The sequence below is a fragment of the Aquila chrysaetos genome, chromosome 3 (genome assembly GCF_900496995.4).
Source record: "Aquila chrysaetos chrysaetos chromosome 3, bAquChr1.4, whole genome shotgun sequence".
NCBI classification, from domain to species: Eukaryota; Metazoa; Chordata; class Aves; order Accipitriformes; family Accipitridae; genus Aquila; species Aquila chrysaetos.
Window position 1 is genome coordinate 33266204 of NC_044006.1, and position 25956 is coordinate 33292159.

The window sequence follows — 25956 nt, forward strand, 5'->3', positions numbered from 1 at the left end:
GTTTAACCACCCAAAATTCAGGATCAGGTTGCCCAACATTTCAGCTACCCAACCACAACACATATGGTAGGATTTTCCAGAGAGAAAACTGGGAGAATCTAAGTTAGGAGCCCTCCCCTCTGTGCTGATTTATATGGGGAATGGAGACCTCTAACTGCAGGTGGATTCAGATGGTTTGAGTATCTTCTGAGGTGCAGAACACAGGGGGCACAGGACACTCGGTACACTCAAAAAATCTCTGGTAGACAGGACTGTAAAACTTTCCACAGGGTTGAAAGCACAGGAGCTAAGCTCAGTTCGTATTTTGTCATGGACTCTCTGAGCTCCTCTGTATTTCAGGTCTCCAGTTAGAAAATGACAAGAATAACCACATCTCTGGTATGCTGTGAAGACACGTATTGTAACAAAACTGAGGCGCTTCACTAACACAGCAAGGATGGCCATAGAAGTGATCTGAGGGTACGTAACCGCACAGCTTTGTACCGAGCTGACTGTACAAGGATCTGCTTAGCTTTTTACAGTGATCTTGAGGTTACATCCCCCGTTTTCAGGGTGGGTGATGTAACCCAGAATCGTATTTTTTGCAAAGTCTGGCTGAATGACATGCTGGTACACATGATGTGCAGCAGCACGTGCTGTGTGTTGGGCACGACTGTTGTGCTCCTGACTGCTGGGCACACCACCCACCTCTTGATTTTTCACCGAGCGCAGGCACTGCTCTGTGCTGCTGGTGTACTGTATCACGGACGGTCGTCTCCTCGGTGTCACGCTCTGTGGTAACGGGCAGTGGAGTGTATCAGCCTGTACCAAGAAATCCCCTCCCCGGTGCTATGCTTTGCGCTCTGGTGGGCACAGCTTTTGTGAGTGCCAGTCATACGCTTCGTAGCCCGGGCATCCTCCTCTCTGGTGGCGTTTCTGCGAGTACACCCTGCACGCAGCTGCTGCGTTCCTTGCTCCCCACGCGTGTGCGTGTGAGGCCTGTCGGGGAGGGGGACGGGTGTCTGCCGGGCCCTGCGTGCTGGGCTCCCTCCCCTCCCTGCCCCAGGCAGGAGGGCCTGGCACCGCGGACGCGGGGCACCCTCCCCGCGCCACCAGCCCGGGCGCCTGGGTGGCTCCGCACCTCCGCCCCGCGCCCCGTGTGCCGGGCACCGTTTCCTCCGGGGTCACCCCTCTGAGTCGCACGGCGTGCGCGGGCACTCAGGCCCGTGGGCCGCCTCGCTGCACCACCCGCTCCGTCTGCAGGTCACGCCTCTCCCCCCTCGCCGCCCGTGTGCGTGGCACCCGCCCGCACGCAGGGGCCTGCTGCCCGGCTCCCGCGGCCCGCGGCGGCCGAGCGGCTCCCGCCGCCGGGGCAGCGCCCCGGCCCCCGCCTCGGGCAGGCGGGGCGGCCCAGGGGGCGGCCGAGGGGGCGGCGGGCGGGAGCCCGGCGGGCCGCGGGGCACCGAGCGCCGCCAACTCCCCTCAGCACCTCGCGGGGAGGCGGCGCGGCGGTTCCCTCGCGCGGCGCGGCCCGGCCCCTTCTCCTGCGGGCGCCGCCCCCTCTCCGCGCCGCCTGTGAGTCAGGGCTTTGCCGGGCACGGGCGGCAGCCGCGGCCGGAGCGGGCTCGCAGCCTCCGCCGCGGGGCCCCCATGGAGAAGGCGGCAGCGGCGAGCGAGGGCGGCGGCAGCAACAGCAGCAGCCGCAGCAGCAGCCGCCCCACGTCGGCGGGCTCGTCGCCCTCGTCCTCCTCCGCCAGCCGCGGGCTGCCGGGCCGGGCGGCGGCCGCGGGGAGGCTGGACGGAGGCGGAGGGGGGGCCGGCGGCAGCGGCAGCAGCCCCGGCTCGGCGGCGGCCAGCCCGGGGGGGCGCGCAGGCGCCCGGTGGCAGCGGCAGGCGGCGGGAGCCGGTGCTGGAAGGGACGCTCAGCAAATACACCAACCTTCTGCAAGGCTGGCAGAGCAGGTAAACCGCCGGGCCGGCCCCCGGCGGCGCTGCGGGGCCGCGTCCTCCCCCAGCGGGCGCCGCTCCTCACCCCCGGCCGCCCCCAAGATGGTGTCCGGGCAGCTGGCGCCGCCGCCCCGACCCGACCCCTCCCCGGCCGCCGCGGGCAGGTAGGCCGGGCTGTGCCGCCGGCCCTGCCCGAGGCCAGGCTCCCTTCGCCTCCGCGCCCGCTTCCCTTCGTTTTGCGTTGCCTGTCTGTTTTCCCAAGCGAAGGAGCAGTTGGGCGTAAGGACGGGGCGGGCGGCCCGGTGTCGAGCCGGGGGGCGCAGGGCAGGGCGGCCGGAGCGGCGGGGGCAGGGGAGGACTCGGGTTGCACATGCTGTTCTCCCGGCAGTCTTCCCGGTTTTAGGCTCCGTTTCTATCGGGTTAGTCTCCTTCTTCTGTGAAGTTACCTTGGATGACTGAAGAATGAAAAACTGGGTGAGATGCTCTCAAAAGAAGTGGGGAAAACGCCATGCTTGTGATTATTATGGCTATTATTTTCTTGCTGCGGGGTGGGACAGCGCAAACAGTTACCTGCGTGTTCAGTAAGATCTCCTCTGCTGCTATGTCCTTCCTGTTAGACAAGTCGTAATTTATGTTGATACGGTGACAGGCCCCGGTCCTGCAATTTGTTGGGTGTGGACCGGCTGACGTGCATCTGTGGGAGTCCCAAGGAAGGTCTGGTTTTGAATCTAGTGTCTCAGTGCAAAATTTCTTACAGAGTCGAAGCCACACTGTGGAATTAATAATGCTGTATTGGGATCTGTTGAAATCAAGAGAGAAGATTTCTTATTAGTGTTTTACTTTCTGTTATTAAACTTTGTCCTCTCAGTGGATGGATTAAGATGAGTATCTATCTGAAGCTTGACTTTTTAATGTAAGGCATCACAGTGATGGTTTTGAAGAGGAGGACATTTACAGGACTAGTTACAAACCTCTGCATAAACCTTTAAAACCAAAGAAACCCCAAACCTACCAAAACCTGCTGTTGCTTATATTAAGTGATCCCAAGCAGTAAGAACATGGGAATGGCTGGGACCTTGATGTTCTGACAGTAATTTTAAAGCATTTATAAGTGACAGAGTTAAATTGCACAAATGCCAATGATGCTATGATGCTGACTGGTGTGGGGCTAAGTCAGTGGTAGGAGTACTGTAGCAGTACTTCCTGAAAAGTTTCAGGAGTTGGTCTAATTCCATACACTGGAAGGCATGCATAGGTGCACCAGCTGTGAGTGATAATGAGTATGTCTGGTATGATTTGGATACACACTCATCATCATAAAACTAGACTGCTTCAACGTAGATGTAGGGAAGGCCCTGTACTGTCACTTGGTTACTGCAGTTCTGTGCTAGATTCACATTAGACTTGTATATGTTGATTTATGCAGTCCTCCCGTAGTTTTGTTTAAAAACCAAATAAACACATTTTGATACCTAAAATGTAGGACTAAAATGCATGACTGAAAATTAAGAGCCCACCCTACCCCATTTTTTTTTCCCGACACCTCCATCTCTTTTTGTAGAAACAGTAACTCTTTTTACTCTGGGTGATTTTAAGGGTCGTTTTCATGTAATCTGATGAAATTACAAAATACAGGTCATTGCTTATAAATCTTTGGGTCTAGAACTGCCTGTTTGTTGTATTTGGGATCAGATTAAATCTTTGATAAGGCTGACAGCTTGAAATAGCATGTATAATCTGTGTATGTCCAAGAAACTTTTATCTGAAAACATCATGGGAAAAAGATAAATGTCACTTAAACAATTCTACTATAACACTTGGAAATTAATGTCTGTTTATTTTTAGCAGTCTTTTTTTAATGCTGCTTTATCATGCTTTGTCAATTACCAGTTTTATTTTCTATAAATTTGGCTGTTGAGCAAGCGGTTTATGATGACACTGAGCTTTTAGGCCAAGTAACTTTTTTAGTTTGTTTGCTTATTCTGTTCTGTTGATGTATGTATCTGGTTTTTGGGGTAGGGAATCTGATACAACTTCTAAACAGAAGAGTTGAAACTTGAGGCTTACAAAAGTTGGTCTTCTTGCATAACGTCCAATAAATGAGTAGTGATCCATGGGTTCAAGTGTGGTTGTCTGTCAAGCCTTCTGAATATTTGTTATGGAGTGTGTTTTCTGTGAATTAGAGCTCAGTCTATAAGAGTTGGTAAGTGACTTCATAGCTGGCACCTGCAAATCAATCAAGAGTGTATGTGTTACTGAACGATGATACAAATTAGTTTTGAATTTACCTCATCTGAAAAAACACAAGGCTGTTTAACTGCATGATCAATACAGCCAGATGGTGTGAATATAAATAAAATGGAAAAATAAAGCAAAAACTGACAGGGTTCAGTGATCATGGATTTGGAATGTTCTTCTTTAAAGCTCCTTATCCGTTAGCCTAAATAATTTAAATGTATTTAATGTTAGCTATGCCACGTGGTGTTGAAGTTGAAAGGGTTTCCTAGCTTATCCAACACTTACTGTGCAGAGTAGCCTCTACAAGTCTAAAGAAATTATTGTAATTTGAATTATAATAAACTAGTGTCACTTTTTTATCAGTTGTCCTTTAACAGGTGTATGTAAGGTAGTCTTATTTTGGTTAAGGCAACTGAGTATGAATACTGAAGCATAACACTGCATTTATAAGCATTAACTGAAGTAATTGAAGGCCTCAAATTCAGTTAGTCTGGAGAGCTGCATTAGTCCTTAGTTTAAGAATTTCTGAGGGTTTGTTGTTTATTACTGAAGAAATCTGTTTGTTCTGCTCTAGCAGGTCAAGCACGACCTGATCTGGAAATGAGTGAGGTTCTTCTTCACCTTTATAACAAGCAGAAAGAAATGCTGGTTTTTGTTTGGTTGCTTTGAGGCAGTTTGTTGTGTGATAAAGGTGTCAAGGGGCCTGGGCATCTAGAGTGTCTCCACTGAAGTCTGTAACTTTCTGTGGATTTACACAGGTATGAATGCAGAGAGCAGAACTTAATCTAACACACAGACGCTTTGACATGAGAACACTTGTGTCTGGTCTGAGACATTGGGGCATCTGACTGTCTTTACTATGAAATTACAAATAATTATGTTCTCAGAATTGAAGTACTGTTACAAAGCATTTCTGTTGGGATTTACTTGTTCTGTGTCTATGGGAGGGTAGTAGCTTGTATTTTAAATGGGAGTTGTGTGGGTTTGATGGACAAATATATCTCTGTAGAATCATCTCATGTCATGCAAAACCTATTCTGCATGAATTAAATTGATATTAATGAAATACTTATTGCCTGTGGCATCATCATCCTGTTTTTGAATAGATTGGTAAAATGTTGTAAAAAGTCTTAAAACCCCATTTGCCTAAGGTAGTGTGAAATTCACATGTGGTTGCCTCCCCCTCCTCACTTTTTCCTTTAAAGTGTTTTTAGTACTTGTAGGGTTTTGTCCTGCAAGCGTGTATAAGCCCCTGGATCAGCTGCATTTGGGCTGGGGCTTAAATTTGGATTTGTAACAACAACAAATGGAGCCCCAGCTGATGGACGTTGTTGTTGCTTTTCTGAGCTGAACTGCTCTGTGTAAATTGTTTTGTAGCCCAGGTGTTTTCTAAAGCATGACTTTGGCCTATTCCTGTTTACTCTCTCAGTTGAGAAATACATTGTTGTGATAGGTTGACCCTGGCTGGTTGCCAGGTGCCCACCAAAGCCTTTCTATCACTCCCCCTCCTCAGCTGGACAGGGGAGAGAAAATATAACAAAGAGCTTGTGGGTCGAGATAAGGACAGGAGAGATATCACTCATCACTTACCGTCACGGGCAAAACAGACTCAACTTGGGGAAATTAACTCACTTTATTACAAATCAACCAGAGTAGGGTAATGAGAAATAAAACCGAATCTCAGAACACCTTCCCTCCACCCCTCCCTTCTTCCCGGGCACAACTTCACTCCCGGCTTCTCTACCAACCCCCCCAGCGGCACAGGGGGAACGGGGATGGGGTTTACGGTCAGTTCATCACATGTTGTTTTCTGCCGCTTCATCCTCCTCAGGGGGAGGACTCATCACACTCTTCCCTGCTCCAACGTGGGGTCCCACCCACGGGAGACAGTCCTCCACGAACTTCTCCAACGTGGGCCCTTCCCACGGGCTGCAGTTCTTCACGAACTGCTCCAGCATGGGTCCTTTCCACGGTGTGCAGTCCTTCAGGAGCACACTGCTCCAGCGTGGGTCTCCCACGGGGTCACAAGTCCTGCCAGAAAACCTGCTCCGTGGGCTCCTCTCTCCACAGATCCGCAGGTCCTGCCAGGAACCTGCTCCAGCGCGGGGTTCCCACGGGGTCACAGCCTCCTTCGGGAAACCCACCTGCTCCGGCGTGGGGTCCTCCACGGGCTACAGGTGGATATCTGCTCCACCGTGGACCTCCATGGACTGCAGGGGGACAGCCTGCCTCACCATGGTCTTCACCACGGGCCGCAGGGGAATCTCTGCTCCGGCGCCTGGAGCATCTCCTCCCCCTCCTTCTTCACTGACCTTGGTGTCCGCAGAGTTGTTTCTCTTACATGATCTCACTCCTCTCTCCGGCTGCCGAATCCGCCTGTCCCAACTTTTTTCCTTCTTAAAAATGTTATCACAGAGGCGTTACCGCTATCGCTGATTGGCTCGGCCTTGGCCGGCAGCAGGTCCATCTTAGAGCCGGCTGGTATTGGCTCTCTCTCGAACACAGGGGAAACTTCCAGCAACTTCTTACAGAAGCCACCCCTGTAACCCCCCCCCCCCGCTACCAAAACCTTGCCAGCAAAACCAATACAATTGTGTTACCAGTCTGCATGAATCATGCCCGATGTACGTCTTGTGCCTGGGCACCACTAGACATCTTTTGGGGATTAGCTGCATTCCTTGTATGTCAACAAAAAGTGTACTTTGGGGCAATTTGGGGATTTTTTTGCACTCAGTCTCTTTACTGGGCTTCACAATGCTGTGGTGTGGTCTCTTTGCTTGTCTAGTTGCAGAGAACAGTTGCAGTCTGACTGCTGCCACCACAGAAAGACCCTTCCTTGTTTCCAGTGTCCCAAACAGCAGCTAGGATACCGCCAGAGGCTGTGCTGCTCTGACCATAGCTGTTACAGGAGGGTCGTTTTCTCAATATGTTGACAAAATATGTCAATGCTGTTTTGTGCTATAGCACCTACAAAAATCTGCATGTAACTTTTTTTTTTTATTATTTTATATATATTCTGGAGAAAGAGATTGTGACCTCTTGGAAGGGGAATTGATGAAGATACTTCAAACACAGTAATAATCCCCCTCTCCCTCCCTCTGAATTAGCTAGTCCATCTTTTGCAGAATTTTGGGATCGACATATCTGCTTGGGGAGCTTTGGGGTAGTTAACACCTCTAGTAGTTGCTAATTCTTCAATGGTACCAGTCAAGTTGTTCTAGCAATGAATTGTGGTCGTCTTCCAGTGTAAAAAATGAGTAGATGGTTACTGAGCAAACTATATGACTGTAGTTCTGTAAGTATACCAATATAGCTGCTGGGAGGGAATTCTGTCCTAGAGAAATAAACTGTTGTTTTAATACAGAATAAACCATACTGTCAGGATTCTAACAGTAGACAGTATCTGAGAAGGAGAAAATAACCATGTGCTTATTTAATGTTTGTGACGTTTGCTGAAATGGGAATTTGTTGTGTTCTTACTAGAATCGGATAAATGCCAACTCCTCCACTGCCTATCTTTTTGTCTTAGTGTGTTTCTGGCATATCTATACAGGGCTTTGTGTAGGTTTTAATACCTTCCAGGACTTATTTGCAGTGTTTGGGAAGGGGGCAACTCCATTTTAAGGAGCTGGAGATGCAACCGTCTCTCTTTCTCCTGTTGTTGGAAATCTGCTCCTTAAATTTTGGAACCTTGATTATAATTTGTTAGGAGCTGTGGAAACTTTAAATTTTCAAGGCATTTTGATAATATTGGGCTAACATTCTACTAAAGATTTTACTTGCAAAAGAGATTTTACTAGAAACTCTGTTGTCCCTTCACATGTAGATTCTGTTTGTAGTAGGAGGCAATGTGGAAAGGGAGAAAACTACTTAAAACCAACATGTGTTAGTTCTGTTGAACAAATGAATAGGATATTTTCTGTGCTGAACACTCAGAAGTCGCATATATTACATTACTGAAATTAAGATGTCTGTCATCAGTTTCAAATAAACTTGGAATTTAAAATGTCAAAAAATCAGTTATTAATAAGTTCTGTTTTGGATTAAGGCACTAATCTTTTTTTCTTAATCCTGAAATCTATGTAGCAGAAAAAATTACATGCAAATGTAAGCTTTCTTTTTTTCTCCTCTCCTTCTTTCACTTTTTGTGTTGAAACTTCTTCCCCATAAGTATCATTAATGCTCACTTAAAAAAAAGTAAACAAAAAAGTGAAAAAAAAAAAAGTAATATCTTTAAAAGTATATCCCTAATTTATTTGTAGAAAAATTAGAACTTTTACTTAACATGCACTTTGTCTTTGTTTCGTTAGTGGTTGATTAAACCTAACTGGTTTAATCATGAACTGGTTGATTTAGTTTGAATAGCTTTTGCTGTTGTCTCTAAACTAGCTCTGTTGGGATAATGGAGAAGGCTGTTCAAACAGTGGAGTCAGAGAAAGAATTTTAACAGGGTAAGAGGGAGGCTGAGAAATCCATCATTCTCTGCCCTTCAGTGATGCTTACAAGAAGCATTTGGAAGAAGACAACTTTGAATCTCAGGCTGAAATTGAAAAGATGGTCTTGTGGTTAAGGAATTGGTTTGCACTGTGGAGATGTGCATTCTGGTTGGAGAACTGCCATGGATATTTCTCTTGTCCCCAGGCAGGTAACCAAAGTTCTTTGTTCCTCAGCTGCTTGTGTCCCATGGTGTCAGGGCTGCTTATGCCTATGCAGAGGATAAATTCATATGATGCATAACAACCTAATGCATAAGATGCTTGATGGTAACGTAGAAAAAATCTGTTTAAAAGAAATGAGACTCGGGCATTTTCACTCAGGGCGTATATTTGGGATTTGCAAGTGTACTTCAGAGCTGAGCAGCAGTCTTGTACCAGAGGGAATGAAGTGACAGGCAAAATAGAGCTTGGTCTTCCTTTCACCCAGATGTCACACTTAGCTTTCAGACAGCAAAAAGAAGTGGCAGTTGGCACTAACACTGAAGCACTTACCCTTATCTGGGTTTTGTTATTACTAGCTCGTTTTGCTGCTAGCTTTTTGAATGGTGATTTCTGTGCTTGGCATCACAATGATAAATGTGGTTCGAGGGAGCACACATGCACTTGCTGGCTCATTTAAAAAAAACCACCAGTTTATGAATATGGATTTTGTTCACGTAGGAGAAGTGACAGTAAGTTGTTAAACTAAGTAATGTGCCTGGAGTCTTTTTATGAGTGTATAAGAAAAGTATTCAAAAGATTTCCCCAGTCATTTTATATTTAAAACAATTGTTTAATAAGAAGAATGTATTTGGGCTTTAGCTTCTCCTAATACTTTTGCTTTGTTCTTTATGATGTATTTAAAAGGCTGAACCTTCTAAGTGAAAAGGATGCTAAAATTGCTGTAACTAGTGGTTTTTAATGTAAAATTGTATTTGTTAAATATGTATTATAATGAATGATGAAACCAAAAAGTATTAAATTTGGTTCAACTGAAAATGCTGAGTTTGTTTCTTTGGTCCTAATACACTTCCACAACTTTATTTTCAAGTATCTCGGTATTGTGCTTTAGATCTTGTAGGCTTTTGTGGATATCTTACTGAGATGTTTGATTACTTTTTGGAACCTAATCCAGGGAGGCAAAGTTTGCTTAGCATTTAACTATTGCATATAAAAATGTTTCAGTAAATGCTGTCTAAATGCTACTGCATTCTCTTTTGAAGATGGCATTTAATTAGTAGGTAATTTAAAGTTGAAGAACATAGGTCCTTAACTACCCAGTTGTGTAGCACAAGGCATAGAATTTGTCATGGTTTCTGTTACACCTAGACTTGTGTTTCTCTTTGGATATCTATTTGAGAATTTATCTTCCAGTGATAGAGGATTCTTTACCATAGCTATGGGAACAATTTGCCCACCTTTAATCACTACTTAAAAAATTGCTTGTTGTTCTGAATACATGTCAGCCTTCGACTTTTCACTGAATCTCGTTATGCTGGTTGTGCATGAGACTGAAGATACCTCGTATCAAATCTAATTTCTGTGTGCAGTCTTTTTGGGCAGGCTAGGTTATCTTTTGTCTGTATTTGGAGTATCTAGAACAACGGAGTTTTCTTGCTGCAAGTCAGATCTCCCAGTAATTTTAATAATTTATGATAGTTCTGATTATTATTTGGTATTTCAATGTTTTTCTTCACATGTGGACACTAGAACTGTGTACAGTTTCAGTTGCGGTTGCACTGGAGATCAAATACAGGGGTAATGCATCCCATTTCCTCCAACTCAATATTGCCTGCTTAAAAAGTTCAGAGACCATTAGCTTTTCAGGTCTTCATCATTATTTTTTGAAAGCTAGGTTGTTCATCTTGCCTCGTAAGTTCAACTGTTAGTCTAATTACACAAAACACTGAGACTTCATGTTCCTTGGTGCTGCCTGGGTTCTCCAGACAGGTATCTTCATACCCAGGCTCTTGTTATTTCCTACTTGCTTTGCTTAAGCTGTCAGTGGCGCAACACCCTGGTGCTTGTTACGCCGTTTTCTCCTGATATCCGGTATACTTCCTGATCCAGTAACATATGGCATAGTACTACCAAAATGAGTGCCAGAAGTGTCAAAATGAAGAGTAGCACTTAACTATCCTTTTTTGGATGGGAAGGTGATGAAAAGGAGTGCTGTGGGAGCTGTCTCCTCGCAGTATGCTCTCTCCGTGGTTAACATGTTTTTGCATATCCCCAGTGATACTTCTTGGGCTTTCTCATGGTGTGTGCATGCCCTGTTTTTGAGGGGGTAAAAATAGTAGTTAATTATTTGTTTACAGAAGACAATAATTTAAAAATATAGTTGAGGAAACTGATTATTAGCTGGAAGAATTACTTGGACAAAATAATCAGTAGATTTTTTCCTTACTCTGAATTTTTATGAGTCAGTGCTTTTCCAGGTGAATCCTCTATCTTGTAATTTTGACTTTTTGTCACGAGATGTATGATTTTATTTTGATAGTATTGGAATGCATGTTGTTTGCTGATGATAGCTTACTTTCATGTCATCAGCAATCTCTATGGAAATTTTTTTTCCCATCTAGGTCATTGCTGAACACTCCAAAGCCAAGAACTGATTGCCAAGGAACCCTATTAGAAATACATTCACTCGAAGATCCTCATTTAGTTATATTTTGAGGCTGGCTCCATCTCTTAACTGTTTTTCAATGCATTTAATGTGTCTTGTTCATTTTTTTTTATTGTACTTAAAACTCAGTGCTGCCTGTATTAGAACATTGCTTCAGTGCTGTTAGTATTATGAAGCAAACTTGTGATATCAGAAACCTAGCAGGTGTTCTGGAGGAAATTTGTTTTTAGTAAATGCATACTCATTAGTGTTAATTATCTTGCTTTAAATATCTTTTGTTTGTTTAAAAATGTACTGTATCAGCTGTTGCGTTACTTTATTGAGCATTGGATTGGCTGAGAGGCATATGCAATTACCTAGGCTGTTGCATTTATACTTTTTAAAATATTTGCATAGTGTAGTTTCCTTCAGTTTGGGAACTTTCCCATTGGTTTTGGTGGAAAGGAGCTGGATGCACCAAGTATTGATGAACCTTAGCATTTTGAATCATTCACTATATGCTTGGTGAAACCTAACAATTTTGTTAGTTAGTATCTTTCTGATAAAATTACAGTTTAAAATTTGGAGTATTATTCTTCAAAATAAAAGACAGGGCTACACTGGTACATAGTATTAATTGCTGTGTACATGGCGTTTGTTTCCAGACCCTTCTACAGGCTAAATGCGGTTGCTGTTGTGTATCTCTCAGTCCAGTGCACCCACTCAAGAGTGTTGTACAGTATTTGCAGGTGCCTTAATGTATTTGACTGAAAAGACCTTAGCTTATCAGTTGGATGGTTCTAAGTTGAAATCCCTAACATAATATTTTTCTGTGGTTTTGAATAAGTTACTACAACCAAGTTCATTTATCAAGTACCTATTTCTCAGTGACCTAGGAAGTGGCTTTTCTTCAGTTACACAGCCTTTTAGAGATTAACTGTTGCAGTATTAAGAGTTGTGCCTTATATAGTCTGCCTTTCATCAGGTTCCCAAGATTTTTTATAAAATAAGTCAATGATTATTTGATTTGGTTGAGAATGGACTTGGAGCACAGTTAAGAATTGTGGTGGGACAACTTGTCTTGGGTCATTCAACAGTATATTTAAAAGTTAGAGGAATTGCGTAAATGTAAGTTGAGCATCTGTGTTGATAAAGCTTCTGCATTTACCTTGTATACAGAATTGTGAACCACACTGCCACTTGCAGCTATATTAGTTGCTACATCTTCAATCGAGATAGGATGATGCTTTCATGTAAGGGACACATATGTGCTGTGGGAAAATCTACACACTGGAGTGGGACTAGTATGTTTAACCTCACTAGGAGAGGGCTGTGTGTGTTTTTCTAGCTTTGGAATATGGAGAAAACCTTCCTGGTAAAAGGAGAGTGGCTTAAGCTAATGCAGGCAAGACCAGGCATTCTGCTGCTATTCTCCTTAAATTTATAAAATTAAAAAAAAAATGGGGGTAGAGGGGAAATGGCCTACTTGTCAGTTGCCATTATTTGGAGGTGGCAGGGAATTGATCGGGTTTCTCCATACTGCTTTTATCATGGTGATAAGAGGAAGATAATGAACTTGATCATGAAAAAGATACTGAAGTGTAGGCACAATGGAGAAGCAAAACATGTTATTCATTGCTGCAAGCATTTGAGCATTTTGCAATGGCACAAAAACCTCTCCTGAAGGTGAGTGGGGTTTTTTTGGGGTGGGGGTGATGGTGCCTTACCACAGTAAGCTTTTTATAGAAGCTCCTGCTCTTGAAAATGGAATAGAGAGATTTTTTTTTTTTTTTTTTTTTTTGAGCTGGAAGGTTTGCTTTCTACACAGTAAGGTGTAGTGTGGGTTTTGTCTTTCCCATCTTTTTTTCCCGTCTTTTTTCCCCTGGTTAGTAGGCTTTGATTTTTGTGACTGTTGGGTTCATGTATCAAACTTTATCTTATTTTTATTAATGCAAGTGCAAGGAAAGAGTAGTTTGGTAATAGAACATAGAACAAGGGAGGAATGAAGAGATGTAGAATGGTGGGAGAGATTTAGAACAGGAGTTAAAGCCTCTGGAGGACAACTGATGGAGGGAAAGGGAAGAAACAGAGGAGGGAAGGAAGTAGATACTGAACTGAAGACAGCACAAGGATAGACCTTTACCACTTTTTAAAAAAATAAAAAAGAATGTCTGGAAATCATATAACATGAATTCAGAATGAAGTCTTGGAAACCCAAGTGAGATAATTTGCTCTTTTTTATTTTAATTCTGCCATTAGGAATGGCACACAAGAACTAGAGAGGAAATTAGTATTTTCTAAATTGCAGAATGTGTAACGCAGTGACAATTTTTCTGGTTTTGCTTTCTTTCCTCTGCCACCTTCTGTAGCAGGGCTCATTTCAGGCTAGTAGATGACTGATGTGAATAGCAGCCAGAGGTAGCTACTGACAGTGTCCACCTGGATATATATTAATGTGCCAGACTTACCTTTGCCCTTTTAAACACAATATTGTTTATGTGGGAATTCAAGCATATGGGATGATGAAACTGTTTTCCTGTTAAAGATTATAAGTATTGTTTCTTTATTTTTAATTAAAACAATGAGGATCTGGATTTTTGTAGAACAACGTTTTTAGAAATATATATATGAAGCAGCAATCTAATGCTTAAAGGTCTTCGGAAGTAATTGTTGCTCGCAAATCTAAATATGCTTTCTTCAGAAGGATCATGGCTAATACACTGCATATCTCACAACATATTGATGAAACCACCCTCTCATGGACTCTGTGGACTCTATACATATGTTTCTAAGAAACGGTGTTGACAAGATACTCTGTTGTGAAGATGGCTGCATATCAACTGTCAGGATAAAGACCAAACATAGAAACTTAAACTTCTCATTTCTGTCAATGAATTGATAGACCTAAGAGTAAAGGCAAGGCAAACCCTATTGGACTGGAAAGTATTGGCACAGAAAGCTGATAAGTTCCAACTATCGTAAGATGATGCAGCATGTGAGAGAGGTCTGGTTTCTGCAGAGCTTTGTTTGAACTAGCTGGGGTGGAGAAGAGATGGAAATGAGCCAGCATGCTGATCTTGCAAGCAAGACCCTTACTTTGTATATCGTATTTTCTTCCATATGATGCGTAAAGAAAATACTGCATGGTCTTGGATATGTTCATTCTTTCCAACCAGGAACTTTTAGACTATGGATTAAAGAAAAAAATAATTTCAAAAGCTAGGAAGAACAAGCAGAAAGGAAGACATAAAATTGAGAATTCCAAAAATTCCCAAAGCAAGACCTTAACTTGCCTTTTGCATTTTTTTCTTCTGTGTAAATATATATTAAAAATATATGCAGCTCACAAAAAATGGCATTAGTGTAACATAGCTGAGTTCTTAGCCCCTTGTATATGAGTGGAATGAATATTACTTGTTGAACAGGTTCTGTCAGTGAAATAATATTTTAAATGAAACTTGCAGTTGGGAGAAATGCCAACATTCATGTGGTTCAATTTTGAGAACCTAGATGATAAATTATCCGCATTTTGAAAGTGAAAAATAACAGCTGCTATAAAAACTACAGTAAAAACACAGAACAAATTTAAAAGCAGATGTTTTATTCTGTCAACTTGCACAAAAATTACTGTCCAAACAGATGTGTTCAGAAAGCATTTGTCTACTAGAAGGTATCTGGTAGTCCATGTATTCACTTAGAATATATCATAATAATTTGTGTCTAGAACAGCTATAGAGAATATACCCTCAGTGAATTATATAAGTAGTACACAGTGTGGAATGAGGGAGGAATGAAGAATGGGTTTGAGGACAGCTGTCTCCTGGCATCATGTATATGTCTTTTTCTACCTGGAAATTACCTTTAAATTTTTTTGTTGCTTTTGCAGGTGGTAATCAGCTCTTGTTATTATGTGTTTCTTCCGCATAAATTGTATGAGTAATGTACATATATCCAAAAGCCAAAAATAGCTAGATGAACGTGAGGCAGTTACCAGAAAAAATTGGGAAGCCAGATTCTTGAATACAGAAGCTTTGTATTGGCATTCTGATGACCTAGATTGATGAAGATAAGCGCGCTTCAGATGAAAAGGTGTTTTCAAACTGTTCTACTTGTCTGTTTTCTTAGAAATGTTATTAATACTTCAAACACACCATAATATATTAAAGAAAAAAAGTCGTCAGTATTGCTTGCATCTTTGCCAGTATTGCAATACATTACTCAGTAAAAATAAAATACTTACTAAAACTAAGTTGTAGCACAATTGTTCTCCTTTTTAAACTTTTAACACTATATTTTATGGTGATGGTGTTTTCTTAAAAAAAAAAAAAAAAAAAAGCTTTATTTTTCATCTGAGAATACCATAGGTACTTCACAAAATTTGAACAAGCCTCAAATGTGATGCTTACACTACTGAGGTTAGGGGAAGAAGTGCTTGATCTCTAACTAAGCAAGTCTTTCCTCATTAAATCATTGCCAGGTGTAATGTATATGTTTTTCTTTTCTTGGTGTAAAACTGGGATCCACAAGTGGCTTTCATTGATTACAAGGTGGGTTTCAATTCTAAACATTAATCTTTCAGTTTATAGGAAGGTTATTATATCTTGAGGTCCCTTACTCCTTGATGGTTTTAGCTGCAGACGAGAAAGTAACACTGAAGAGTTGCTGGCTCCTGGCAATGATTCTTGCAGAGGACAGGGCATCGCAAACCAAGGATGAGCAAAGAAGTCAGTGAACTCTGATACAACCTCTATAAAACTTTGCTGACTCAAGGCAGCTAATTGAAAATTTATGCTATAATATCCATTGATGGGATGTGGTTATGCTTTGAACCTTATTGGATTGCATTATTGTAATACAGTACAGTCAGTACCTTTCTCTTGATATGTTCTTGCTCTTAAAAAGTTGGCTTCAACAAAATAGCTTCTGAATATTGAAAAGATGTCAACTTGAAATCTAATTGATCTAAAAATAAACTAGGAGTAGTTTTGGATATACTTGAAACTTTTTCTGCCATTTTTTAAACATACAATGATAATATGAACTACTTGTATTTGCCAGTCCTTAACATAATATGTGCTGAGAAGAAAAACCCTCTTATGTAGTACGGTAACCTTTACTAATACAGTTACTTCCTATTGTAGAAGATCTCTCTGTAAAAATTCCATGGATTTATTTTTAATTGACTGTGCAATCATACTGTACTTCCCTTCTATCTCCACCCCTCCATTGTCAGTGCCTCTATTCTCTTTGGTTTGTTCAAGATTTTTTGGACATCCTAAGGTATTTCTGTAATTCCATATTCTGTTTGTAAAAACTACAGCTATAATTGATGCAAGTCCTGTCCAGTTAAGTGTTTGTATACATTTTATTTAATGCTTACCAGGCTTCATACAGTATGCCTGCAATGGTTCCACACCCAGTAAGGAATGCCGTTTAGTGTGCCAAGTAAATTCATCATCAGGGAGATAGTGAAATGCAAGGGACCTGGAGGTTGCTGATAAAATATGTCGTTCATATTTTTGTTTTCCTTTCTTTCTTCTCTCTCTCTCTGTTTCTCTCTGGGAGGGCACTTTAATCTAAACATGCTTTTGAGGCTTGTTTCAGAATATCCTCTTCTCCTCCCAAGCCCCAAATTGCACTGGTTAGGGGAAGGTTGGTAATTTGCCCCAGAAGTGAAAGCTGGGACACCTGATGTGGGGATCATTCTGTCTAGCTGGGTCTCTTTGCTCCTGGATGAGAAAAACACAACCAGAGACTGGAATACCAGAAGCTTCTAATTCCTTGGTTTTCTTCTGTCATTAAATAACTTGCTAACAGGACTGCTAGTTTTCCCCCCAGTTGTTACATTTTAATAGTAGAAACCCTAGTGAAAATGTAATTATGCTGGGAAAATAATGACTTCACTGGTACTCTTATCCTTCTTTTTTAATTAAGATACTAATTTAGACTTGATAGTCATAAGGAGCTATGAGAACAGCCGGTATCTTGAAGCAAAGCTTTCAGATAGTACAAACATGAGAATCAGTTGCAGACAGTAAGCAATTGATAACCTGTCAGTTATGACAGCCTTGTTCATCCCCTTTGTCCTTCCCAGGGGGTCAGAGGTTCAAATTGCAAGTTTCATTCTGCAGCTTTCTGGTAATCCAGTGCTTTTCTAGCCTTTATGTCCTCGTGTGCCCTGCGCTGCTTACAAGGCGTAGGCGGGTGATACAAGGCGTAGGCGGGTGATACCCGTGCTTTTGGGACACTCTAGAGTGTTGTGGTGGTTTCTGATGGCTGGCATTGGCAGCTGCCCACAGCCCTGCTTTGGTGTGCTCAGCGCTTCGTGGCCTGGAGTTCATCCATCTGCGCCTGTGAGCTCAGACTGGTGTTAGTTTTTGAGCTATACTGAATTAATTCACAGCCCCTGGGCTCAACGGCAAAGGGTAGGTTGCAGGTATAGCATAGCTTGCTTCATTCAGTGCGGTGGTTTCTATGTTGGCCAAAAGAAATCCTGTAAGACATACTGTGTTTTTGCTGTGCTGCCGTCTAAAGGCTGGCAGATCATTCAAACGTAGACAGAGCTCAGAGCTCCCCATAGCACACTGTGCTCCTCTCAGTGTGGGAAGAGTATTGGAAGTGTCTCCCTGTGCATTACCTTTTGTAAAGGGGTCAGGTGGGTGCTTCTTGGGCACAGAGGTTGTGGTGGGAGTACCTGAGTTGAGGGATGAGCCGCGGGAAATAGGTGGACCTTCTAAGCAGACGGTAGCAGCTTATGACTGTTAGCCTCATAACTTGGGTTCTTACTTTTTCTCTTGCTAGTTTTTAAATGGAAGAATTAAAGCCTTGAGGAAGAGGGCTGAACAGATGCCAGATATCGTCTTGCTCCTTCTTGTGCTGAACAAACAGGTTGGCAGTTGAATATGAAGATTTTCTGTAGGGTCAGGTGAATGGTATGAATCCACCTGTCCTCTTCCCCATGTTCTAAGGATCTCTGTCCTTTCCCATCTATTTGATCTTGCTTTTGATACTGTGACAGCACGTGTAGGGGGAGTAGTGCTGTAGGAGATGGACTGAAGAGAAGAAAACATTTGAAAGTAAGGAGGTCAGATATGAAAATGTTACATGTCCTAAAAATTAGAGATGGATGAGCTGTGACCTCAGGTTCCAGAGAAGAGGCTAATGACATGAAGCCTTTTTGGGTTTTGTTCCCTTTGAGCTTAAAAATTGATTTTTCAAAAGTGGCATTTGAACAGATTGAACACAAGAGGTGTGGAATAGGTGTCTCAACTGAGGGAGCTGGAAAGCTTAATGGAACTGTCAGTAGTAATAGAGAAAGCAGCTGGTATAGGAAAAGATATAGTGCAGTTTCTCACAGATTGCTTATTGGAGATGGTGTCAGGACATCAGGAACAGATGTCTGAGAGGCTGAAAATACCTACTCTACTCATGTTGAGTTTTAACTTTAATTCAATAATTCCCTCAACTGGATTTAATTCTTGGAACACTGAATTGCATGCTGTTTCAAAGGCAAATATCAGAATTATGAAACTGTAACTGAGTTATTGAAATGTGAAAACTACTGGATCTCTGCTCTCACAATTTATTTATTTATTATCTCCACTTGTTCCGTGCTTACATTTTTCATTTTTTTTTTTTTTTTTTTTTTTTCCTAATAGCATTGTCATCTATTAGGTGCTTGGATGAATTGTGATGGGTGTCTTCTGTTTTAAAGAGTATTTTACATTTATGAGTTGGTTTATTCTGCCCCCTTTCTGCATGCATTTGCTAACACTGGGTTCAGTGGTTCAGTTAAGTTGTGGCATGTTTATACTGCTGAAGGAAAAAATGACCACCTTATGTCTTTCCCTTCAGGGGAAAGAAGTTCTCTTTCTTGAAATCCCTGCCACTGAATTTCTTCCTGAAATTCTTCTCCTGCATTGTTTCCTGCTGTGTCATTGTTTCAGGGAATGCATAGTAGGCAAGCTGGCTATTGCAGTTCTAACAGCAAGCATGGTGTTTACTAGAGTTGTCTAAGGAAATGCTTAAAATTATTGCTCGTGTTTTAGTCTGTTATTAAGGAGTTTTTCCTCCAAGTGTATTTAGGTTGTGTGGTTTGGTTTTTTTTTTTTTTTTTTTTTTTTTTTACGGTCCTTTTATCATACTGTCTGCTTGTCATTGCTCAGAATGAAATGAAATGCAGAGAGGGTGCCTTATCAAATGCTGCAGTGCAGGACCAGTGTGAGACTGAGGAGTGTGGTGAAGGCAGGTAGTAGAGTACCAAAGAGCACTGCAGAGAAGGAGTGACCTTCAAATGTCAAATATCTGTTAGAAAACAGGACTTAACAGTTTGTGCTCCCTAAAGTGAAGGAGAAATACTTCTTTATAATGTTTTCTTTTGAGAAACACTAAGTTTTTAGGAATGGCTGTTAAAAAAAATGCATCTCTCTGTAGTTCCAGTTTTCAGTTGGGACTAATATTTCTTTTAGGATCCCCCCCCCCCCCCCCCGTTTTTTTGCTTAAGCATTTCTGATCATAATTTGTGTGTCTCAGATACAATGAGTGAGGGGAGTTATTTTGTTGGGGAAGAGGGGGAATAATGGTATACATTCTGAAGCCCTCAAATCATATCTTGTCTGTTGGAGGTGCCAGGTAACAGCTAAGGAGCAGCATCTGTTAAGACTGTTTGCAAAGAGTTGATAACGTTTAGGACTAAACTAAAAGAAATCTACAAACAAGTGGATAAATACAGAAGTACTTAACACAGCATTGATTTTTATCATAATTAGGTACAAGGAGAAAAGCTAGAAGGAAGGTTTTTTTTGAACTGCATTTGAAGGGAAGACATGAAAATAAATTCTAAGTCATTACTGAAGGAAACTTAGTGCAGTAAGTTTGCTTGCTTCTGATTTATAAAGCTGAAGACTTCTGGTAACCGAAGGAAAACATATTGCTTATAACTGCTAATTGAGGAAATGGTTAAGCTATAACAACTCAATCTTTCCTTTTCCCAAATCTCCCTGTAGCATTTAATTATTATGACTATGGATGTTCATGAGGATATTTATAATGTAGCCTAAATGTTCAGGCACTAAATATAAGATTTGGGATTCTAGCTGGTGCTAGAACCATTACACTTCAAGTGTAATAGAAATCTCACAACTTGATGATATCTCCCATCCCGTGGAAAAAAGCCTGCTGTTTTGCTATAATGTATTTAATGCTGGTTTTACCAAAGAGAGGAGAATGCAAACCTGACCTGAGTGAAACTATAAAAATCTGAAGTTGAACTAGAAGCAGACTCTACAAGACATTTTATTTGTCTCATTAAGTTAATTCATTGTTCCATGGCTTGATCTTCTACAGCCAGGTGATTCTGCTTTATACCATTGATAAACAGTGACATTGTCAGCATGTTTAAAAGAAATTAGTTTTGCTATCATATTTTCATTATTAGCATTATTTCTTTAATACCTGTGTACTAGTTTATTGCAAAAGTGAAGAATTTAAACTTCTATTTTGAAGCTGTTGGTTCGTAGTTGTTCATAGCTCATAAGTTCATAATTTCAGTTATGGCAAAGGAGCTCTTTTTATTTGTGTGGGAGGGTGGATTAGATCAGCAATTTCTGAATTGCTTTTATAACTAGTGTGATTGTAACTGTAGGAATGACAACAGAAATTATGTTAAGCTTTTAAAAAGTTACCAGTGAGTTGGTGCCTTTTTGTAGAGCAGACTGATTGCTTTTGTATTAAGAATGATGCCAAATTTTATTTACAATTACCTGCTTGCTAGCTGATCAGCCAATACGACTCTTCTCAATAATTCAGTAAGATATAACAAGGGATTTGACGGAAACGTATATAATGTAGGAGGCTCCTGAAAAATACCATTTTTCATAATTTTAACATGGAAATTGATGTAGTACTGAGTACAGTGGAAACTAATATGGCAGGACTGCTGGTGCTGAGTGGTGTGAATTGCTTGTACTATCTGTTTTCTTTGACCATCCATCTAAGGTTTGTATTAGTAAAGTAGTTGTTAGCGTGGGAGAGGCTGTGTTTTCAGCCTGGGAGAAGGTTTTTGCAGGTAATTACACAAAAGCTTACTTTCCAGGAGTTCGGAGTAGTTGAAAGTTGATAATGGGGCAGCGAGCGAGCTCCTCTGTGCTGGACAAGCTGTCAAGTCAGGACTGCTATGTACGATGACTAATGAATGCGACCTTGTCGTGGATGAATGGAATGCACCTCACTCAAAGAGAGAAGCAGCAATATGTTTTATTGAGGCAAATAATAATTTGACAGAGTTCAATAAATTCGATGGAATTTAACAAAGTTTAACAATGGTTTAACAAGGTTCATAAGTTTGATGGCAAGGTTCACCTTATTAATTACTGCATGGAAGAAACATACAAAGGAAAATTGAGTTAGAATTGAGTTAGAATGATTGACACACAGACTGGAGACGCAAAGAGTGAGGAAGACCCTCCTGTTGACTCATGAGGTTCAGAGTGGACCCCTTGCTTTCTAAACTCCTTATGGAGCCTAGGTGCGGCTAGGTCCAATCTTAGACTTTGACAACGGTTTATGTCTAATGGAATTATCTATACAGTGTTTCTAAAAATATTGAGCGGCTACATGGATTAGTAATGTTTCATTGGTATTAATTCAGCATGCTATCAGTCGCTTACTGAGGATCTGTCGCGGGTAAGGGATCTCTCCGCCTTGGGCAAGGAAGGACCTCTTAGTCTCAGGTGAGGGATCTCAGACCTTGAGAGGCGTCCCTGCTCAAGGGGAGATCACCTGGCATGCAGTCCAGCTGCGGTTCAGGAAGAGCTCCAGCTGGGCCTGTCCTGCTGGTAGTACTTGTAGAGTGAAGTACTTGTCTGCTAGTTGATAGTACAGACGAGATAGATGTCTTCATTTTAGCTGTGGTATCTTGTTCTGTACTTTGGTTATCTTGCATTTTTGGGTTTCAAAACCACCTTTCGAAATATTTTTCCGAGGTACCTTCACTCCCTTGTATGTGAGCCAGGAGCTTTCCAGCTCACAGGTTCACCACGGGGTGTGAGGCCTGTTGCTCCTCAGCCAGCCTGAACCAAAGTATGGCTAGGGGTCAAGTGTATCCGTTGCAGACCTACGGCGGAAAATATTGGCCAGTGGTTTCCATATAACACTCACAGGTGCAGAGGAAATGGGTCTCTCTCCTGCTGGATGGATGACTCTGCAAAGTTCCTCTTCTGCCCAAAGACTGACCTGGCTGCATTATTCTTTAGCTAGCTACCACTCTTATTATTGTATAGGCTATACTGGGATGCGGTGCCGAGTACTGCTATTGGCCAGCGATGGGAACAAAGAAATGGAGATGACAGAGCAGTAGTTCTGATGTGACACCAAATAGGGGAAGGCTAGTTCAGCTGAACTAGGTTTTTAGAGTGCAAATCAGCAATTTTTCCTTGAGGAGGGAAAGTGAGAAATTACAACTGATTTTCACCTGCACTTTCTAAGGGCAGCTTTTTTCACTTTGCCCAATTATGTTGATGTAACAATTACTGAGGTTTTGGGGGAACAATTCCTGTTTATTTTACACCATTGCTGTGGACTGTGGTGTAAATGTGCAAGACATTGTATTTCTGTCTAAAAGTAAGTGATTTAGAGATTAAAGAACTCATATCTGATGTTTAACTTTTTTTTTTTTTTTTCATTTTAATTTACTGATCATAAAGGAATTGTATGTATTGAGAAATACCAGAGCTACTTGATGTATTTTCTTCAAAAAAGTAGTTCTGGAATGGAATTGTTCACATAGAATGCAAACAATTATAAGAGGATGTCTGTCCTGATTTCCTATGTCTTCATCCATGGAAATACATAAAATGTAAATCAGGTTAAATATAATTTTTGGAAGGGTTTTAGCTTCCAGAGGAATGTCATGTTCTTTAGAGTCTCATATCAGTAACTTGCACAGAATTAAAAATCTCTGACTTTCTTCCAAATAACAATGTTGGAAAAGCAGATTAGGAGAAGAAAATGTAAAAGTTATTTCATAGTTAAGAGGAAAAAATGAACATGGCTTATGTATCTTTGTAGGCTTTTATAATGATTTAGTAGTTATAAATTATTTTGCATATTCCGGTTGTTGTTTGCTGATATAATTAGCATGAATTTATTTTGTGGTTTGGGTCGAGCCGGTAGGTGGTGTCTGAAACGACCTCCTTTGCTTTCATGGTAGCTTGTACCAACTGCTTTCATGAGACCAGAAGATGAGCCACTGTTTCACATTCTTGCTGCTGAATGGTAGAGACCGTCTCCCAACCGTCTGTTCCTTCAATATTTTTTTTCCTCTGGTTTAGCAAATTGAGTTAGTTCCTACTGAGTTTGATGAGCACTAGAGAGGACCCAAGGGATGGGTTGTGACCATGCAGCAGGGGAGGAAGGAGGGAAGAGGAGCGGTGGTGAGCCCTAAGTTTGGATGAGGTTTTACAACCAGCTGAGCTGTAGACATGAGGTGAGGTTAACTGCGCTGTGTTTTGTGAAGAAAATCTAAGATATGTAAGCGTAACCCACACTTAGCAGTAAGCCTAGCACACCAGTTTCTGGAGGAGAGGGAAGTGATCATTTGTCTCAGTTAATACTTACCTGAGGCCTGTTTCTGATCACTAGTTTACCACTCACGCTTCTTCCTTACTCATTTAACTGTTGTAGTGGAGGTTGTGAATCAGTGCCAACAGCACTGCTGTTCAAAATGTGGCACAGTGATACATTATCATCTGCCATCAGTCTGTCAGTTTTTGTTTCACCGAGCACAGGACTTTGGTAGGGTTGGTTGTTTGCTGCTCTGCCGGGTGATGATCTATGGCAATGAAGTGGAGGGGAGCAGACAACGGGAAGACATAATGGCTTCTCCTGCCACAGCATGCATTAATGGCACTTGTGATTTGGAGCCTGCAGGTATTCAGTAATAAATGTGACTTTTAATATTTTTAAATGGTACCTGTCATAAGTTTTTCAAGATTTGGAATGCAGAAATACGTTCTGAGAACGCATGCACAGATGATGGAATGCATTTACAGACTCATTTAGATTCCTGTATACTTCTTGAATATTTCCCTGCTTGCTCTACATGAATGATTTTTTTGTTTATTTTTATTATTTATTTATTATCTAGTGGTAGTGTTTCTGACACATTACTCTTCCAGGTAGACTAGGGAAAGCTGGAACTAATATCTTGAGGCTGATATGACCAGAGGAGAGCATCCTAGGTGTCTCTCATACATCATGAAGGAACAAAGAGGGTGCTTTTTCTGCCTGCTGGTCACCCTTAAGCATAGCAGAAGTGATGTAACTAGATCTGTACACAGCATGCCTGAGAGTGTTGAATGTACAAAATATGGTAGATTTGCATTTTCACTTGTAGGTTTTTATATTAGCAGGTGGTAAGATGGAAGTCAAGAATATGGTATAAGAGAGAAGTGAATGAAAAAAAAATAGTACCAAGGTTATTCCTCTGTAATTGAAAAATAAACCCCCAAACGTCAGACCATACACCATCACTTATGATACTTAGTACTGTTGGAAATAGAAAAGACCAAATGAGAATAACGGAAGCAACAGAATTATTCTCTACAGTTTTATCCCTGCTGATAAATACAATAAAGCGCTATGCCATTACAATAGTCCTCAGAGGGTATGGTTTAATGAGTTTTCTTGAACTGAATTAAGAGCATGTTGTTAACAAAAGGGGGACAATTTCCTTGCATGCTACTCACTGCTCCTCACTCCCTCTTACTTTGCTATGACTCTGATGCCCTGTTGATTGCATGGTAATGGAATTCAGCTCACTAAAATGGCAGAAAATTAACCTGGCCAAAAAAGATGAAAAAATCTTTAAGTATATACGGGGTCTTGGTATCTTTCTTGTTAAGTACTCCAGCTTCAAAGTACTCCAGTTACATCTTTGCTGCTTCCAGTATGTGCTTGCTTAGTCTATTGAAACTAGGCAGCTATCAGGAGAAAGTGTAATGCTTAAGAGAATGATATGAATGTACTGTCAAAGTGTGGTCTGATGTTGGCTTTTCTGTTGGTCACCTAATAAGCCTTGGAAGAAGTAACCAACTAATTCTTTTCTTTAAGGATATGTTCAAGATGTTGGCAAACTAGTTTCGTGAGAAGTAGGAAAAAACCCCGCCTTCACTAACCTAATAATTAACCTATAGTACATATAGTCCAGTGCAGGAGAGTGTTTTGCTCTGGATGGTGGTTGGAAGTCTAGCTAGTGGAGTGCTTTATTCTTGACTGTAGTGTCAAATGATTCTTCAGATTTCTGTTTACTTAGTTTTAGGTAAATTTGCTGAAAACCTTTTGGCATGTCCTGTGGCCAAACTGTTCTGCTTGTCTACTCCTTCATCCCTCCATTTCCTCTGTAAATTGTCCCTCACTTGTTGGCAGCAGAGTGGTCATAATAAAACTGAGGTTCTGTCTCCATAAATCATGACATGTGTGACTGCCCTAATTAATTTTCAGCAACATCTTTCTATTGAAAACTTCTAGGTTGGTGACACCTTTTTATTAAGAGAGTTTATGAATCCTATCTAACCTTTTATATTTCATGTTTAATAATTAAAAATGAGAGAAGAGCTAAGTGGTGGTGAAGGCAGTTCAGTGATTTAGCTATTTTGTTCAACAACTACTATATACAAAATAGTGGAGATTTTATAGCATAGAATTTACAATTCA

The 25956-nt window shown here is 41.4% G+C and overlaps 1 protein-coding gene across 1 annotated transcript in view; it reads left to right on the plus strand.

Annotated features, from left to right (window-relative positions):
- The first annotated feature begins 1540 nt into the window (after positions 1–1540).
- Positions 1541–25956, plus strand: part of OSBPL10 (oxysterol binding protein like 10) — a 128095-nt gene continuing 103679 nt past the window's right edge. The window contains 2 exon segments of the mRNA XM_030007562.2: positions 1541–1842; positions 1844–1941. Of these exon segments, the coding sequence (XP_029863422.1) occupies positions 1630–1842; positions 1844–1941 (311 nt within the window). The 5' untranslated portion in view covers positions 1541–1629.